The 19,853-nt window shown below is 42.1% G+C and overlaps 1 protein-coding gene across 1 annotated transcript in view; it reads left to right on the forward strand.

Annotated features, from left to right (window-relative positions):
- LOC138761167 (transcriptional activator MN1-like) overlaps positions 1-17,639 on the forward strand; it is a 151,007-nt gene extending 133,368 nt beyond the window's left edge. Inside the window, exon 2 of the mRNA XM_069932875.1 lies at positions 16,348-17,639. Coding sequence (XP_069788976.1) covers positions 16,348-16,532 — 185 coding nt within the window. The 3' untranslated portion in view covers positions 16,533-17,639. The remainder of the gene's footprint in view (positions 1-16,347) is intronic.
- The last annotated feature ends 2,214 nt before the right edge of the window (positions 17,640-19,853 follow it).

Here is a 19,853-nt window from a genome sequence, read left to right on the forward strand (position 1 = left end):
AGCTGTGGCATGGAAGGGAAACATGGTGTATAGTTGATGGCATTCACAAAAAAGGCTGAGAGTTTTCTCTTTTTTTTTCCTCAGTGGTTTTGTGCAATCCATTTGATTTCACAATGCATTGTTTTCTTAGTTACTGATGAATCACATTGCAGTGTACTGCTCTCTGATGCGCTCCCATCTGGGGGCGTCCCTGTCATTACAAGAGCTGCAGATATGTCTGTAGAGCTCGTCGAAAGAATCAAAGACTTGTTGATCCAAACCAAGGCTTTTATTACCAAAAGACAGGAGCTCTTCACAGGTGGCCGACCAGTCCGGAATGATCCGACCTGGCTAGGGACACAACCCTTTAAGGCCCAGACAGTAGGCGTGGCTAAGCTCTCAGCCAATCGCTGTAAGCACAGTCTAGATACTGTAACTATATACACTATATATATTGGTGATAGATCTGTACTATCCCAGTGTCATACTGGGAAACTGAAAGGAAAAGGCGTCGAGTCTGGCGTCGAGTCTGAGTGTGAATTTGAATTTGTTCTCTTTAAGAATCAATTTCAGACAGATGGACACTTGCCCAAATTGTGGTTAAAAGGAATAGTTTTTGTAAGGCTACAAGTAAACCAAGTGGACTGCAGTCAAGCAGAAATTTTTGCTTTTGCTGGATCATCTTTTATGAAGTTTTAATTGCAGAAGTTTCAAAGAAATCCAATGAAAGGTGGGAAATAAATGTAACTTAAACTCACCCATTGGTAATACTGATGAGATTGGTTTGAATTGATCCAAGAGACTGCAGATTTTGGAATCTCAAACAAAAACAAACTGCTGGAAGAACTCAAGGGGGTCAAGCAGCATCTGTTGCGGCAAAGGGATATTTGATATTTTAGGTTGATACACATGAAATTTTGAATATCCCTTTGCCTCCGTGGTTGCTGCTCAACCTGCTATGTTTCACCAGAAGTTTGTATTCTGCTCCAATTCCACTAGTTTTACTTTCCATTTTAAATTGTTACAACAGGACATAAAAAAAGCGAGGTCAATGAACTTCTACCAATACTTTGTCAAAAGTTATGCTACAGGTTTGGAGTCATCCAGGACTCAGCCTCTAACCACTTGACCTTCTGGCCAGCTGCAGCATTAATCAAAGGATTAATCTAACCAATACTGAAACATCAAGGGTTGTAACACCTAGACCTATATATCAGCCCTCCCAGGAACCTTTGAAATGTAAATTCAGTGTGGCTCACCTGAGGCAAAAACCTCTGACAGTCACTTTTTTTCCATAGAGAGCGTAGAATTCAGTTTATATTTATCACTGATTGATTTTCCCCTTTTAAAATATTTCCACTTAAGGCTAATGGGCCACTTCAACTTCCCCCAGGTGAGCAGTAGAACCTGGAACAAATTGATGGAAAGAAGGCAGAATACAATGAGATCAGTGTAAGTGGGTGCTTGATGGTTGGTATAGTCTCAAGGGCTGAGGGTCTGTTTCCATGTTAGTGTCTCTAAGTTCGCTAATTCTTTCTTTAGCTAAATAGCTTTCGAAGTGCTGAAACAAAAACAGAATTGCAGTGGCATTTACAATAACATTTCCTTCAATGTTGGATAATGTGTGCTACTTAGTTGTAGTGTGCTTTGCTTGTGCGTGAGTTAGTTTCTCCCAAAACCATGAATATTTGTCACAGTTATAAGCCAAGCTTCTTCACTGGCAACACTCCTTTCTCAAATATTGGCAGCCTGTTCGATAATTGCAACAGAGGTTCAGGCACCCTTTGACTCAGACAGAGTTTCACCTGTGGTGACCTTTCCATCTTAATAGAAGGCTGTTAAGAGATCAGGGGTAGAATGTTGGTGTTGGAAACAACAAATTTTTGATTAATGTTTCTGTGCACAGTGATTTGTTTTTTTTTCTGTCACCTTAACCCCTCTGAAGAGTAACTGACGTGCAGCACAAGGGGGGGGGGATGGTAGTAACCAGTGGGAATGGCCAGTTCATTGCATCACCTGAGGATTCATGGTAAAAAGAAGAGGTTTAATCCACTGTCTTGCCCTGTTATTGCCTCACTGAGTAGCTCTAATGCCCAGTCTTGATTTTTTTTAACAGCAATTTGAATTGGTATTGGCAGTGGGTGGGAAGCAGATAGAGGAAGGGGAAGAGAATAATTGGGTCCTGGAAAGGGAGGGAAGAACCAACAGAGAAAGTTGTGGGTAGGAGGGAACCCAACATGATTACACTACATTCAGGTAGAAGCTGGAGAGTTATACCTTGCTTAAGTAGCAGGGCCCACATATCAGTATTGATAAAGAAGTAATAAAAAGACACCTTATGTCCAACAGTACAAGGAACAATAGTCTTGTTTTTGAGATGGGCACAGAGCAAAAACTCAGCAATCAAAGTTCAGTGCATGAGTTACGTTAACCACTGATTTAAATTCTCATGGAATAGGATCATTTCCACTCCACAGATTGAGATCATGTTCCACAAGTCTCAGACAGAATTGGGCTGAGCAGCTAGAATCTACTCCTCTTATGTTTGGCGGATGGTGTTGTTGCAGGGAAAGAATTACCTGCTCTGTAACTGAATAAATGCTTGTGAAGTTTCTCTTGATTTGGCTGGGTGACCATTATTTGTGGTGGAACTGTGGAGTATCTGTTTATACCCTAGGATAAAGAGTAAACTGGCTTGTTCATTGCAGAGAGTGTGGAGAAGTGTGTTGAAGGATGCGTGGTGCATTGGTGCACCCGTGTAAAACGTACAAATCTCCAACCAAATTAGTAAACGAGAGACTGCTGTAAATGATGCGAGGCTCTGGGGCTGCGAGGTAACCAAATGTTCTGGTGATAGTTTAATCTGGAGGAGCAAATGAGAATGAAACAAAAATTGCAAATGAAGTTTGCCGAGCCAGTGGGCCTGATTCTATTGCTTCTGGTAACTGTTCTGTGCTCATTAGTTATGAAGTATCTTCATCCAAGTCTAACTCCTTCGGGAATTGAGCCTTCATTTCATTAGATGTCAACTTCCCAACGGATTCTCTGTTAGTCCCATAATTTATTATATTGCTCTTGGCTAGATAGTGTTGTATATACTTAAATGTGATGGAATCGGATTGGGGGTTGGGCTGTTCCCCAATTTATTGGGGAAAAACTCAAGTTTTTGACAAAAATCAAAGGTTTTCTCCATTGAGTGAGAAAAAGTTATAATTTAAAAGTGAGGAGAGTTAATGATGCTAGTTTATTGCATGCAGTTGTCGTGTTTGAAAGTACATTTTTACAAGCAATTTGGTCAGCCATCTCACACTGTTACTTATTGCTCAAGTAGCCATGTGAGGCACTGCCATTGTTTGAATTATTATGCCTTGCATGCCTCCTGGATAAAAGCTCTGCTTGCATAAGGTGCTCAAATGCAATAAACAAAACTGTCCTGCATGGCTTGCAAGATCAAAAAATCAGACCAAGAGCCTTATGATGGGATCCTCATACTGCAGTTTTTAAGTGGTTTATTGAACCTCACAAGGATAAGCGTATACAGAGCCGTTGTCATACCCACACTCCTGTTCGGCTCCGAATCATGGGTCCTCTACCGGCACCACCTACGGCTCCTAGAACGCTTCCACCAGCGTTGTCTCCGCTCCATCCTCAACATCCATTGGAGCGCTTTCATCCCTAACGTCAAAGTACTCGAGATGGCAGAGGTCAACAGCATCGAGTCCATGCTGCTGAAGTTCCAGCTGCGCTGGATGGGTCACGTCTCCAGAATGGAGGACCATCGCCTTCCCAAGATCGTGTTATATGGCGAGCTCTCCACTGGCCACCGTGACAGAGGTGCACCAAAGAAAAGGTACAAGGACTGCCTAAAGAAATCTCTTGGTGCCTGCCACATTGACCACCGCCAGTGGGCTGATAACGCCTCAAACCGTGCATCTTGGCGCCTCACAGTTTGGCGGGCAGCAGCCTCCTTTGAAGAAGACCGCAGAGCCCACCTCACTGACAAAAGGCAAAGGAGGAAAAACCCAGCACCCAACCCCAACCAACCAATTTTCCCCTGCAACCGCTGCAACCGTGTCTGCCTGTCCCGCATCGGACTTGTCAGCCACAAACGAGCCTGCAGCTGACGTGGACTTTTTACCCCCTCCATAAATCTTCGTCCGCGAAGCCAAGCCAAAGATAAGAAAGAGAAAGATAATTTATACTAATGTAAGTAAGATGAGTGTGAGTGGAAACCTCATTTGATCTCAGCTGCTAATACTGAAATGCTCAATGAGGATCAAACTTATTGAGGCAAATGGATGCTCTTTAAGGGCAGACTGGCTGATGTGATCTTCATGTAGTGGATTCCCAAAAGCAGTACTGAGATTTTTCAATAAAGACTGTTCAGCAAACACTGAGCATCTCAAAGAGAAGTGGAATATCATTCTTCCAGTTGTAATTCACAAGCTCTGCCTCCCCTCGTAATGACCTATTTGGTTTGATGACAAGTATTGGAAGCTTTCTTGCGGGAATTTGGAGGACCAAACTGGAGAATGAAGGAGCACCCAAGACACATGGATTGCTTACCCTCACCCTCATATAAGTATTTAATACAGAACATCATACGCAGGTGGCTAGGCCCAACACCAAGGGCTTCAGGCAATTCTGCGTGACTGAGAGTTTATTGTCATGCATGTGAGTACAGTAGGCAGAGGCAATGACAGTCTTCCTTGTAGCAGCCAGTCCAGTACATGATCATGAGTTTATTGTCATAAACATTGTACATTACTGAGGGACATATCCTGATATCTCCTGATCTTCAGTGCAAGCTGACTTCAAACATTTTACTGATACGTTGGCTCTGCTATTGTTTTCATTACCTTTCCATTATATTACTTTACCTTTCTCTCTGAGATTCCCTGGTGCATTTTTCACTCCCAACCTACCCTTCCACCCATTCAGGCACCTCTTACTATAATCGCAAAAAATGCAAAACCTGTCCCTGCATCTCCTCCCTCACCTCCACCCAGGGTCACAAAGAGACTTTCTGGGTGATGCAGATCTTTACATGGACGTTTTTCAACCTAACCTAATGCACTCAGTATACTTGCTCTGCCTGTAGGTCTAAAGTTAAGCTTCCAGTAGTCCACTATTTTAACACCCCCAATCATTCCTACAATGACATTTCTGTTCTTGGTCTTGTCCATTGTCAGGAGGGACCAAATGTACACTTGAGGAACAGCTTGGCCATTCTTAAACCTACTGGGATGAACATTGATCTTCCAAATTTTACATAACCCGCAGCCCCCATCTGATTTTACTGTTTCCATTTCTTCTTCACTTAATTTTGTGCTTATTTATTTTCCCTCTCTTAACTTCTTTCCTTGTGGTCTCTCCCTCTAACGGCCTCTCCACTTCACACCTTATGACCTATCATCTCTGCGCCCCTCCCCGAGCTTCTTTTCCTTTTCACGTCGGTAATATCATCCCAGTCTCATTAGTCTTGATAAAGGATCAAGACCTGAAATTGTGACTGACCATTTCTACCCATGGATGCTATCAGATCTGCCCAGGATTCCAGTGTTGGCAGCTTTTGTGCTTGTCTTACCTGCATCATGTTCAGTCAAGTTTTGAAGTAAGGCAAGAGCAGCTCGGGTGTTTTATTTCCTTCCATCTGATCATTTCAGTTCGCCCACCACATCCAGACTTCTCCTCACATTTCTACCTAGTTTCTGTCAGGACATCCAAGAATGTGAAACTTGAAAGTCTGCAGACCCTGTGATTGTAGTAAAAACACAAAAATGCTGGAGGAACTCAGCAGGTCTCGCAGAGTCCACAAGAGGTATAGATGTAGAACCAATGTTTCGAGCCTGAGCCCTTCTTCAAGGTATGAGCAAAAAGTTGGCAAGCGCCTGAATAAAAGGCTGGGAAAGAGGGAAGAAAGGGCAGGGGAAGGAACACAGGCCAATAGCCAAAAGATGATAATTGAATATGGCTAGTAGGACAGGAGAGATAAGGTGGGAAATGATTGGGGGAGGGGATGGCTCTGTGAATGCTGAGGGGAAGGCAAAAAAAGAGAGAGAGAGAGAGAAAGAGGTAGAAGAAAGGAGATAAGGACAGAGAGATGGGATGGTGGGGGGGGGGGGGGGGTGGGAGGGGTAATTGAGGCTGGAGAAGTCGCTAGCTCTTTTTATACTGAAAAGCCATGTTATTGCCATATACATGACCTGTCTCTGGAAGCTCGCCTGCTTGTTGACACAGATCCAAAAAAAGCTGACTCCTGAGTCAAATACGCTCCCCCACTGAGACTACCCACCCAGGTGGTTCGAAGATGGGTAAGTCTAGAATCCCCTCAACCCTCCTTGTGATTCTTTCACACTGTGCTCGAAAGGTGGATAAAACCAGACTTTCAAGCTCTGTGTAAACCTGACGCATTTTCTTTTGGTGGGACTTGTGCTGGTGAAAGCCCAACTTCAAATGCTAACTCCAGATTACTACACCTCTATTTATGTCATCAGAACATGCCCTAATTTTACTCCAAGCTCTAATTTTAATAGCACCATTTTGTTCTGGATTTCCATCCTGAAGAAACAGTATGCAACCGAACAAAACCACTTCTCATTTTAAACCGCTCATTTATAGAGCCCATTGATTTTTTTAATGGAATACAAGTAAAGTTTATGCAGCCTCTCCTCGAAGAATAATCCTTTAGATCTTGTATCATTTGTGTGAATCTAAGCTGTGCGGGCCTCAATACTATTAAATAAGAAAGTTTGCAGATGCCGGGATGAGTGCAAAACACAAGCGTGTAAGAGAAACTCAGCAGGTCACACAGCATCCAGTGAAGGGTGACTGTTTCTAGCTTGAGCCCTTTGTCAGACATAAGCATAAACAGGCAGGTGCCTGAATAAAAAGGTGAGGGGAAGGGTTGGGGGGGGGGGTGGGGTGAAGGAGGAGAAGAATAGGGAGTGCTCCTGGCTTTTGTTCTTAGACCTGTTGAAGGGCTCAGGCCTGAAATGACGGTTACCCTTTGGTTCCTATGGTTGATTCCTAACCTGCTGAGCTTCTCCAGCACATTTGTGTATTACTCAAGCCCCAATGCAAACTTGTCCTCACTCAGGAACTAGACCTCTATGCCTTACTCCAGTGGCTATGACTAATACTTTGTATAAATGAAGCTGCATCTCCTTGATTTCCCACTGTCGTCCTGTTCAGATAAGAAAAAAAACCTTCAACTTGACCACCTTTTTTTATTCATGGATGTTTTTACACAGCCATGCATCAGGTCACACAAATCGCTCTCCTCTTCCATGGTTCCCATCCTCTCAGCATTAATAAAGTATTCCAATTTTATTTCTTGGATCACTTATCCATATTACACTCCAACAGGATCTGTGTAATGCTGCATTGTAGCTTGCAACTCCCATCCATCTAATTTACGGCGAGCTCTTTCTTACCATCAATTACAAAGGAAATCTTAAAGAGAACATTATGCCATAACACTCCCTGCTGCACCACTCCCTTCTTTTGTGAGTTGAATATTATAAAGAGTACTGTGCTGCAGTACACCTGGCTTTTGCCACAGAAACACAACAACATTCCTCTCTGTAGCAGACCTTTCCATCACGCTCCTTCCTCAATTACATTTCAAATTCCTCCTGTATTTCTGGTTTTCTGCAGCATTCCCTTTTCTATTGCTCTTGTCAATTGCATTTTCTTGCATATAATGCTTCGCTCTCCATAACATCGCCCTATCGCCCTATTTGTTATTTAACTGTCAATGGTATGCAAAATTCACAGAGACCAGTGCATAACAAAAGGGAAAGCTAGTGAGCTACCAATACTGCAAAAGAATATACAATTCTATTCCACTGGTGTACATGCAAAGTGAAGAACAACAGTGCTACGGGCAAAAATCACATGGCCAAAAGAACTCAATGAGTGGAGCAGCATCTGTGGTGGGAAATGAGTCCATGTTTTAGGTCGAAAGCCTACTTCAAGACTCGTCTTGACATCGTTAGTTTTGATGAAGGGTTTGGACCCAAAATCTCGCCCCTCCATTTCTCTCCCCAGATGCTGCTTGACCTGTTTAATTCCTCCAATAGTTTGTTTCTCACATTTGCAGTATTTTCAGTGCTACAGGCTGCTATTACTAGAAAGGTGACAGTGCAATTATTCTGTTAAGTTAATTCCTTGCAAATTAAGTCTCATATGCAGAATCCTAGCCCACTGAATGAGGTGTATTGGAGAGTCTGTACCAGGTCATTTCAGGTAATCTTTTACTTAAGATACTATACCCTTGGTATTCCTAATACTTTTATTGGCATATGTGCACCACTCTTCTGTCTAATGTATATCTCACACCCTACAATTAATGTTCTTCATAGAATAATAGAAATTCATGGAACATAAAACAGATGTTTACCCATTTATGTCTGTGTTAGCCAAAAATGAACCTTATGCTATTCCCACTTTAGATTTCTACTCATACTAGATCTGGCTTGTCAGGTGGTTGTTGTGTACTTTTAAAATTTGGCAAAGGGTGCTTGTCTCTGCTATTTTTTTCAGCCAATGAGTTCAGAGAGCAAAATAAAATAGTAATTGTAAGTCACAAATCAGAATGATAACACTTTGACATAAAACTTAAATCTATGCTCCCTGTTTCTTTATGTTATTCAGATACGTGCCAATGGCTTGAGATCGGATGAGCTCCTGGAAGTGTTTATCCATGCTTTTTTTTTGCAAATTGCTTTTTATTACTGCTATCCAATATCTCACTTGGCCCCAGTTTATCAATCATGAATGATCTTCAGTTTTATTAACCTACTAGAAACGAGTGGAGCTACAATTAAAGGTGATTCCAATTACCGGTAATCACTGGGAAATATCATTTACCAATTCTTCATGCTAATTTTTTGCTGCGTTCCTGCCATCATTTAACAATGGCTCTGATCATCAGGACTTCCCTCTATTTGTGCAACTTAGGAGAAATGGAGGGGAACGAGGTGTCAGAATGCAAATCACTCTAACCACCTTCAGGTTTGTATGAACCTCCATCGACAGAGATGCCACATTGGTAGTTCGGCCTTTCAGCATTTGCAGCGTGGTGAGATCAGCAGCAATGGTGGTTTTGCAAGTGTCCTGAGCTGCAAACTCTTAAACCATAATTGTATGGAATGCTGTCCCGGACACAAAAATTACTGAAACTAAAGAAAGGAGAGCAGGGCAAAAGTGGGATCACAGTCTAAAACTTGCTCTGTCATATTTCTTGTAGCAAAAACTCAATGCTGAAGAAACTCAGCAGGTTAAACAGTGAACCTTATGTCCTCTTTTGCATTTTGTTCGGAAACCTGCACACATTTTGTTCATACATTGATTAAGTTCTCAAGCCTGAAATATTCATTATATATCTTTACTAGTAAAAGGACTGTGGAGCACACAATAATCATGTCGACATGATGGAGTGATTAAACGGCTTTAATTACCAAAAGCCTAAGCATTACTGATACACTACTTGGCCAGGTTCCAGGTGCAGGAGCAAATGGAGGCAAGTCCAGGAACACCAGCTTTTATTGGGAAATCCGGGGAGGGGTTAGGGAAGATCAGGTAGGTTCAGGCTGGCCAGTCCATACATCTATGCAAATGCCTTTCACCACAAGGGCACTGTTTGACCAGCTGAGTTTCCCCAGCATTGTGTTTTTACTTCAATCATGGTGTCTGTAGACTTTTGGTTTTACTCTATCTTATTTGTAGCCACTAGTTTCTTCAAATCCATCATGCACATGAATGGGAATCTTGTTTAGAGGTGCTCCACGATAGCACCAGTAGTGGGTTTGATTTTTCATCTCATCCAATGGTTAACTTTGGAGATTAGAAGAGAGAGAGGGATCATCTTATTGAACCACTTGAGATCCTTTGTACCCTATGTGTGTAATAGTTGATACTACGTAAAAGTCAATCCCCCTATTTCTTTTTGTCCTTGGTGCCCACTCATTCGAGCTCCTGATGCCCCTACCACCTGTTCATCCAAGCTCCTGATGACCCATCCGTGGACTCTTGCCTAGGCCCTGGCTGTCCGCCCATCTAAGCTTCCTACACCCCGACCATATACGCTTGCCTAGGCACTGGCCACCTGCCCATCCAAGTTGCCGATGCCCCCGCCACCTGCCCATCTAAGGTCCCAATGCCCCAGTTGCAGACTCTCATTTAGGATCCCGCCACCTGCCTATCCATGCTCCTGACACCCTGAATGATGGAGGTATCTATCGCGGTCAAAGTAGTATGCATGTAATAGTCAACTCCCCTAAATTTAACCCTAAAAATTGGCCCACAAAATTTGACTAAAACACACAGAGATGGTAGATGTTGCAATGTTTCCAGTGGTGGGAGAGTCTTAAACTAAGGGCATTTAAAAAGATAGGTGCAGGTGAATTTCTGGAATTCTTTGTCACAGTGGGTTGTAGAGACCAGATCACTGGAGGCAGTTAAGGAGGAGGGAGATGCATTTTTGATAGATCTGAAGATTGAGGGAAAATTAGAATTGAGGACCTGACATTAAAAAGATTGAGGTCTAGAGCAGGTCAACCATGTCCACATTAAATGATAAGGCAAACTTGAGAGACCATGCCCTTCTCCTGCTCCTATTTTATTCTGTTCTTAAGAATGGGTAATTTACCCAAGTGTTGGACTGTACACATGAATTTTATAAACAGGGCATGAACCTGCAACCCTTTGATTCTAAGCAGGAAAGCCAATTACATTTAAGTCCATTTCACAATCCAGGAGAAGTATCAAGCTGAATGAATTACTGCCCTGACGCCCTCATGTAGTTGAAATTCCTCACCACCTCAGTGTGAGAATGGGGGAAAAATCCTTCAGTAGGACAAATTGTTCTGTTAGGTAATGTTGTTTCAAAGGATAAAGCCAAGAACAGTTTGTCCTTTTCAATGCTAAAATATTTGTCTGACTCATAACAGTGCCTTTTTTGGGGAAAACATAAATTATTCTTTCTATCTAATGACAGGCTGATGAATGCTAGGGATGAGCCTCCATAGGATAATCAAATACTTGTGTTCTGGTGAGTGGAAAGTGGCATAGTGGTGCCAGATGGTTTTGCTGTTTGTTGCTTCTTCCACTTGCTCTCATCTTCTCTAAATGTTGATGATTCTTCCTGAGGTAGAGATCAATGGGTACAGCCAGCACATCAACATGTCGAACCATCTGTCCATTCAGCCTGTAAGTTACGTTACTCAAGGGGTAGAAATTAAGCTTTGCGGCACCCACCATTGAGACCAGTGGTTTTCAACCTTTTTCTTTCCACTCACATACCGCTTTAAGTAATCCCTATGCCATCGGTGCTCTGTGACTAGTAAGGGATTGCTCAGGGTGGTATGTGGGTGGGGAGGTTGAGAATCACTCCCCAAGACCCAATTGTTACTGAAATATTTTGCTTGAGAAAAATTATTGTTGGCCCATTTCCTTTGGAGTTCTGAAACTGAGCACATAACGAATCAATTAGGTGCAATTATAAACAGTGGATTTCAATTTTTTTCTTTTCACCTACATACCACCTTAACTAATCCCTTACTAATCACAGAGCATCTAAGGCATAGGCAATACTTAAAGTGGTATGAAAAAGGTTGAGAACCACTGGTCTACAGAGTTCAAATTAGCACAAAGTGTACCATGGGTTCAGTGAGTATGTGGGGATTGAACGCCTGCCTGAAGTATACAGATTAGGCATGATCATGATGTCAACCAAGGTGGAAGGAATGGCATGGAGTCATGGCAATCATTGATGTGGTCTCTAAGCTCCAGGAACCAAGGTTCAATTCTGATTTGACTATTAGTTAGGATTAATACTGTTAATAAGATCATCAGTTATTTAGAGATGTTTTTGGTTGATTTCCATCTGGGTTATCACGTTTCTACAGTGCTTCGTAGTTTCTGTAGCAGTTTTAAATTGCAGAGGTCAATGCGATAGATGTTAAATTATTTCTTGCTGCCCTTCACCTTATTTACAATGCACCTGCCCCATGAATGCATTATTAGGCATTCTCTTTGTGCGCAGAATTGCAGTGAACATAGGCAGAGGTGTGCAGAGCAGAAGAGAACCCAAGCAGGTTCAGGAAAGTAGAGCAGTGAAGTTCCCATCGAATCGTGGTGCTGAGGAAACATTTCTCCTTGCCGAATCTCAGGAAAAGAATTGTGATGCTTCCACTTCAACGGGATGTTGTTAATGAAATCCACCACCTCAGGGAAGGACAAGAACCACATTGGCAATGGCTGGTCAAAGTAATGAATGATGTTTCCGCATCATTCCAGTACAACAAATAATTTGGAGCGCTGATCCTGACCGTTGTGGGGGCACTGCACTCTTCTTGCACCATTGCATCATCACTCTCAGGGCTTGACTTCTAGCAGTGGCCACCATCTCCTCTGAACCTGTATTAATGCCTTCATATAGCTGCTTGGAGTTGCAGGACATCTCCACAGCTATGTGCTTCCTCTACCAAGATCTCTGGTGCTAAGTCCAAAAGCAATATTTGGGCATTCCCTATTGCAACAGCTTCACCATTGAACAAGTGCAGCACTTTGGTCCATGCTATTATGCTGACCTACATAAACTTACTGACCATTAATCTAATCCTCTGCCACCCCCTTCCCTTCCAAAGCCCACAACCCTCCATTTTCTTTACACCCATGTGCTGATCCAAGAATCTTTTAAATGTCCCTAATGTGTAAAATCCCTCCCAATGATGTCTGCTCACCTTAAACAGATGTCCTTTGGTATTGGCCATTGCTGCCCTGGGGAAAAAAAGGTGTTGGCAGGACCCCCCCTCCCCCCCCACCAAAGTTAAGCCTCAAAAAATCATATACACCTCTAGTAGGACATCTTATATTCTCTGTTGTTCTAAAGAGAAAAAAAACCCAGCCCACAATATCTGATTCAACCAAAGAACACCTCTGCACTCATTGGTCCTGATTAACTTTTAGCATTGTGGGTCATCTTTAATTAGAGGCAGTTACCCACAAATTTGGGTTCCTGTTGGTGCAGTTGCTTAGGCAAAAGTAAATGGAAGCTGAAAACATTGCAATGAATAGGGAAAATAAAACCACTGTACGACTGAGTTGTAGTCAACAGTTGGGGGGGTGGGGGGGGGGGGGGGGAGGTAGGGGGAGGTAGGGGGAGGGGTTAGCTACACATTATGATTAAAGTTAGCATTTTCCAGGATGATCGAATTTAGCCCCCAGTGTCAGCAGGTTGCAGATGATTGGAGAAGACATCACAGTGAAACTCAATACTATCGTCACAGAAATTTGTATTGAAGAACAAATGCTGGCTGCAATCTCTCCTTCCTAGCCCAGGGATAGTCAGGGTCTGCGTATCAGTTTTCCTGTTTATCCAACTTTACATCTGCCAATCTGTCAGTCTGCATTAGATGTTTGCATTTTGTCATGCCTGGCCAGACAATGCAGCTATATTGCTCAAATAGCAGAAGCAGTTCATCATTTATATTGCAGAACTCAAATGAATATTCATTCAATTAAGGTAGATGATAATAAAGTGGTTGACAACCTTTTTTTTCCACCCGCATACCACCATAAGTAATCCCTTACTAACCACAAAAGACCATGGGATCCTTCCCCATGGTTAGTAAGGGATTACTTCAGGTGGTATGTGAGTGGAACGAAATTGATAACCATTGTCAGTATATGTCTAAATCCCGATATGAGGTAAGCAGAGAAAGTGGCATAAGGCTTAGACTTGGAGCAAACTGTCCCGGAATGATGGATTGATAAAGCTACAGGGATCCAGTACTGGCTACTCTGTGCTTTTGACCTGCTTTTGTGCATGTGCTGTTTGATGCAAGAAGTTCGAAGGCTGCTGGTGGAGAATAGGTCATGTTAAAACAAAAGGTGGATGACATGTTGTCAAGGCTGGAACAGCTATACAAACTTTCTCAATTGTTTCCATGGAAATGGCTCTAAGCTCTATTTTCATAAATTACTTTCTCTCCCCTCAGTTTCTAGGAATTGCTCACTGACTAATCTTCCAAGTAATGTCACTGAATGACGTCACAAGGGACCCCCTGACTGACAGCAGTGATAACACTGTGATTTCCTCCCTTCCCATGTTCAGCAGTTCACAACCCTTCTAACCATTCTCACCAGGGGTCATATGCCCCCACCCCTTGAAGGCCACAACATATTTAAGAGGGTCATGGACCAAAATCATAAAATATTTTTAATGTTTTTTATGTAGTCGGTAGGAAAGAATTATAGAAGAAACCAACTAAACGTGACTGCTTTACAGGGAAGAGGGCCATAAATTTTGATGAGAATCCTAAGTGGGCCACAGCCAAATATAGGTTGGGAATGGCTGCTTTAGGCAATGCATTCCTAACCTGAAACTTTGTTGATCTGTTTTAAAGCCACCTTAAGAGTTGCTTGGCATTTTTTTTACCCAAATAAATTTAGCAGAATGCATAATTGTTTTTCAGGAGGTCATTTGCACTTTGTAAAACCATGAACATTATTAATTAAATGAATTTACTGTTTTGGTCACAGCTTCTGTGTTTAGTCCTACAGCAATGTGTTTCTTCTGCTGGGAGAGTAGTACAGCTTGTATTATAGGTGTCAACATAGATCCATCAATGCTATTCTTGTATTGACTGACGAGAGAGCTTCAGTGTGGGCATTATGGAGTTATTTTCCCCATCCTTTGCCACTGTACAGGAGCCATGCTTTTTCAAATTATAAGCTACAAGCTTTTGAATCACTGGCCAGTCTCCTACTTATTCAGGGAAGGGGAAGGCAAGTTGGAAGCTCGGTCATGGTCCAGGATCCAAATATTTGTTACATGCCACATCGCTGAAACATTCAATGGTTACGGTGTTTAATTGACCACCTAATGTTTGGAAGTGATGGCAAGTTGCTTCTGTGAATGGGTTGGATTTCATTTTCAAAACATGAGTTAATAATTCCACTTTGCTGGGCAAGAACATTTCTGCTTTCGTGCAACGTGAAATGAGTTTAAGGATGCTATGATGTCGTAGAATGGCACAGCATAGAAACAGGCCCTTCAATCTATCGAGTTTGTGCCAACCATGAGCCACTCTAAGAGACTAATATAATGTTGATCTCTTAATTTTATTAGAACATAGAACATTACAGCTCAGTACAGGCCCTTCGGCCCACGATGTTGTCCCAACCTATATAAACCTACACGACAAACTAAATCTTCCCTACCTCACACCAATAATCCTCTATTTTTCCTGCATCCAAGAGCTTTTTGAATAACCCTCTGTACTAGCCTCCACCACCACTCCTGGCAATGCATTCCAGGTACCCACTATTTTGTGTTTTTAAAAAAAAAAGTAGCCCTGACTGCTTCCCTAAACTTTCTTCCCCTCTCCTCTGGATACTCTCGCCTCAGGAAAAAGGTATGGGCTATGCACCCTGTCTAAGCCTCTCATAATCGTGTATTCCTCTATTAAATCCCCTTTCATCCTCCTTTGCTCTAAAGAGAAAAGCCTTAATTCTGTTGACTCTCATAAGACATGTTCTCTGTTAACTCTCATAATATACATTCTCTTATCCATCTGTATCTCTAATACAGCTGGTAAATCTCCTCTGATCCCTCTCCATAGGTTCTACATCCTTCCTCTAATGACCATAATGCATTCTCCCCACATTTACATCACCAACCCCACATTCTAACAATTCATACACACAAGGGATAAGTAACAGCATCCAATTAACCTACCAATCCATACATGTGTGGAAGGTAACCAGAGCTCTTGGAGGAAACCCATGCAGCCATGGGGAGAGCTTGTATATATCCCAGCTCAGCACCCAAGGTCAGGATGTAAACTGGGTTCTTTAACACTGTGAGGCAAAATGCACCACGGTGTGTCCTCATTACCATTTCATTGACTCAAAAATCTGGCAATCTTTGCCCGTTGGCGATTTCCCCCATGCAGCATGACAAATGGCAGAATATCAAGGCATGTAGTTGAAAGTTTGGGGCCAGACACCTTGTTGAAGTAGAGTAGAAGGAGATTCTTCTTCATTTAACTTGTTTAATACCTCAGCTGTGGGTGCCTATTGCCGCAATTTGCAAAGAGTTTTATCTTGGATTTATCCCCTGCTGCACTTTCCTCGGAGATCTAGATGAAGGGAGCATTGCCTTCCATTCTGGGGATACTGTGTATGACCTGGGAGTGTCTCTTGACCATTGCAAAAGCTGACAAACTGAGCTCAAAAAGCAATGTGATGAAAATAAAATATTTGTGTATCTGTGCTTTGTGTGTGTTTGAGAGTCTATCCGTGTTTGTGTGTGTTTAGTGTGTCACCTTGCTAACTATGTTTATTGATTTCTTACAGCCCAGGACAACTCCCAAAGCAAGGCATTGATGGGCCAAGTTGGGAGCCATTCTCAGCATCTTTCAGTCCACAGTACTGACCTCATTGACTCTAAGCCACAGAGCCCTGTGCAGTCATGGATGGCATCACATTCGGACATCACTTACAGAGCTGGGACCTTTGCAGCTGCCTTGACATGTATATAAGTGGGTGATCAAGGAGAAGAGAGAGAGAGGGAGAGAAAGAGACTTCATTTTATTAGGCAGACCGAAAAGAGTTGCTGAAATCATGGAACAAGACTTTTATATTAACATCTTTTGAATATTATGGGGTACATTTCTGAGCCTGGTCATAATGTTGTGTGGTGTGATGTTTCTAAGTTGGTTTGGAGAAGTCAGAGATTATGAGTTGCAATATTCCTTCCTTTTGGCCTCAGTGGTTTGCAATAGCATGGCTCCAATTTAATCTCACCATTCCCAATCAAAATCCTTCCTGAATCCAGTGTGAGAAATAAGCATTCGTGTCTGATGAAATTTTCCAGTCATTCCATATTGTCCCACCTTGATTAGTACCGTGGATTCCTTGACCTTACTCAACTGTAATCTGGAGTGCAAGAAGAATTGTGAAGTTAGACCTGCAACAAAGGAACTGTTCTGAAGCTGAGCACAGAAAAATGTCACTCCACTGATGCCAAGCATTGTCCAGTTATTCACGTAGAATACAAACTTTTTGGAGACACTCAGCAGGTCAGGCAGCATCTGTGGAGGGCAGAGGGATGATTAAAATTGCAAGATGAGACCCTGCTTCAGGACTGCCTAAGCTGCAGAGTTCCTCCAGGTGGATTAAAAAAAATTGCAGCAGATTACAGCATCTGAAGTCTCTCGTGTCTCTGCAGAAGAGCAAGAGTTTGACTTGATGCTTTCGATGACTCTGGAACACTCTACTGCTCTCAGTGGTGGGACTTGAGTGATTGTGACAGAGCATGGTGCTCCAAAACAGCACAGATTGCAACCACAACTGTAGGTAATCCTCTTGGGGATTCTTCCACCTCATTTCTTAACTTTGTTGGAAGTTCAGTGAAACCAGTAGAGTTCTGTGGCCTCTTCTGCAGTTTTAAAGCAGCAGATGAAATCAACTCTGAAGGAACACAGGCTAGATGGTCATTGCTGAATATTCTAGTAATTTTTTTTCCTCTTGCCCATAATTTGTAAACAATCACATACAGTTCTACAAATGAAAAGACAACACAATGTAGTTATTAAATGAACAACCGAGCATTGCGGAATAAAGAAAAGCCACAGAATTATCCAATACCTGCTGTTTATTTCTTAAAGTTCATCTTCCTCTTCTGGTCTCCACCAATAAGGCTAATTCCTAATTTGTACATATGATCCCCACTAAGAATTTCCTTGGGCTGGAGAGATGAAGCTGAGATGATGCTCATAATTAGCTTAGCCCCAGCAACCTGGGTTTGAATCCTGCACTGTGGGTAAGGAGTTACAATGTCCTCCCTGTATCTATGTGGGATTCCTCCGGGTACTTCAGTTTCCTCACGCCCTTCAAAACATAAAACGGGTGTTAATAGGGTGTATTTGGGTGGCATGAGTCTATGTGTCAGAAGGGCCTGTTGCCATGCCGTACGTCTAAATTTTAAAATGTTAAATTTAAACAGGATAATCAAATAGCCAGTAGGCTTATTTGGTTCTCTGCTTGTTCCATTATTTTGAACAATGTACAGCTATCTGGCACTGCTTCTAGAGGGTAAAAGGTTTCTCCACATCAATTCATATGTAGAATACCCAGGTTTATTTAACCCTTCCACTCTGTTCCCCCCTCTCAACGTCCTGAGTTCCTGCATTTGCATAGCAAACACAAATGTCTCGTTCTTTCTTCCTTGTTGCCATTTATCACTGACTGCATTTCATCAGCTCGATTCTTTAACATCAAATATCCCTTCTAGAATACCTAAGAATCTATGATCCTGCAGAATGGCCAACCATGGGTACATATCTTGCAGATGAAATCAGAGAGGCTCAAAAGTAATAGAAACTTCCTTAGTGGACAATTGGGCTAAATTTGACCATGCCAGTTGTACAAAACAATAGTGTACTGGTAGCTCACTTTACAGCAGGCAAATTGGCTTCCTTTATACAGTCCACTTCTAGTTGTCACAATGTGGTCAGACCATTTCTGGTCATGGGTGTCTTCCAATATTTGCTCAATTAACTCTTCTTGTTAGGTAAAGGTGGCCCCTGGAGATGTTTTCTGCAGATGTGAGGCAGACCCAGCCATACCAACCGCTTCCTCTGCATTTTATGCCTTGATCTACGAGTCTTGTCTGTTAGCAGACTGACTAGAGATTAGGTTGCTTGGGTCGACATTGTTCCTCCAATTCTGAGCTTCTGTTGCCCTCGCACTGAAGGCAGAGGCTTTAAGCTAATCGACCCGAGAGTCTGAAACTCATAAACTCTTCACCCCATTTGTTCTCTTCAGCATTCAAACCCAACTATTTCATCTTATTAACTCCCTTCAACTCTTGGAACAGAACTTCCCATTTTTCTTGTGCTGTTTAACAATATGGCAATTTTGAATTACTAAATGCTTTTTATTGTTAAGTAAACCTTGCATTTAAACAGTACTTCTTAACTAAAATTAGAAATGCCGGAAATGCACAGTCGGCCAGGTTGCAATACTGAATTAACCTTTCAGGTCATTGACCTTTTGTCACACCTTTTTAATCAAAAGCTGCTGATCTGAAACATTAACAGTTTTTTTTCTTTGTAGATCCTCCTTAGTATTTCCAACATTTCTGACTTCAAGGAAACAATTTATTTTTTTCAGTAAACAATAATTCTGCACTGTTAAAGAGTGCACCATTGTCGCCCTGCCCAATAAACATCGTCCTCATTATGCTACAATCAGAGATCATTACTTAATAAATAAATAGCACCTCCATTTATTATATGGTTTTTACAGTGACTCACTTTGACCATGCTGAACAAATAGCAACTCAATTGTAATACAGTAAGTGACCTTTATGCTTTGGAGTGAATAGATGTAACTCAGTTACCCAGAATACATTCCAACACTTTCTTTAATTGATGATCATTTTTAAACAAAGCTAGTTGTGTAACAAACGCATACCAGAATAATAAACTAATTGAAATGGAAAGCTATCCAAAACATTTCAAATCGCTACTTCCATATTGCATGTCAGCCAGGTACTCTTCTGGGTGCCATGTACAAAATTGAACACTGCTCATTACAGTTAAATGAAAATCATAAATATGTGTTAACGATTTCCCTAGCCTGTTAAAAGAAGTACGTTAGCAATGCCAACACATAAGGCACTTTTAGCGAGTGGAAACCTGAAACAGATCGTGCTAACCAGGGTGATGTTAACAGGTCTCCTCAGTGCAACAGTTTCCTGTTTCTTGTTAGCAGGCCAATCTGTGTGTGTGTGTGTGTGTGTGTATTCATTCTGCTACAGAAGGATGACATCCAGCCTTATATTCCATCTCTCAGAG

Source organism: Narcine bancroftii, chromosome 4 (genome assembly GCF_036971445.1).
Source record: "Narcine bancroftii isolate sNarBan1 chromosome 4, sNarBan1.hap1, whole genome shotgun sequence".
Taxonomy (NCBI): Eukaryota; Metazoa; Chordata; class Chondrichthyes; order Torpediniformes; family Narcinidae; genus Narcine; species Narcine bancroftii.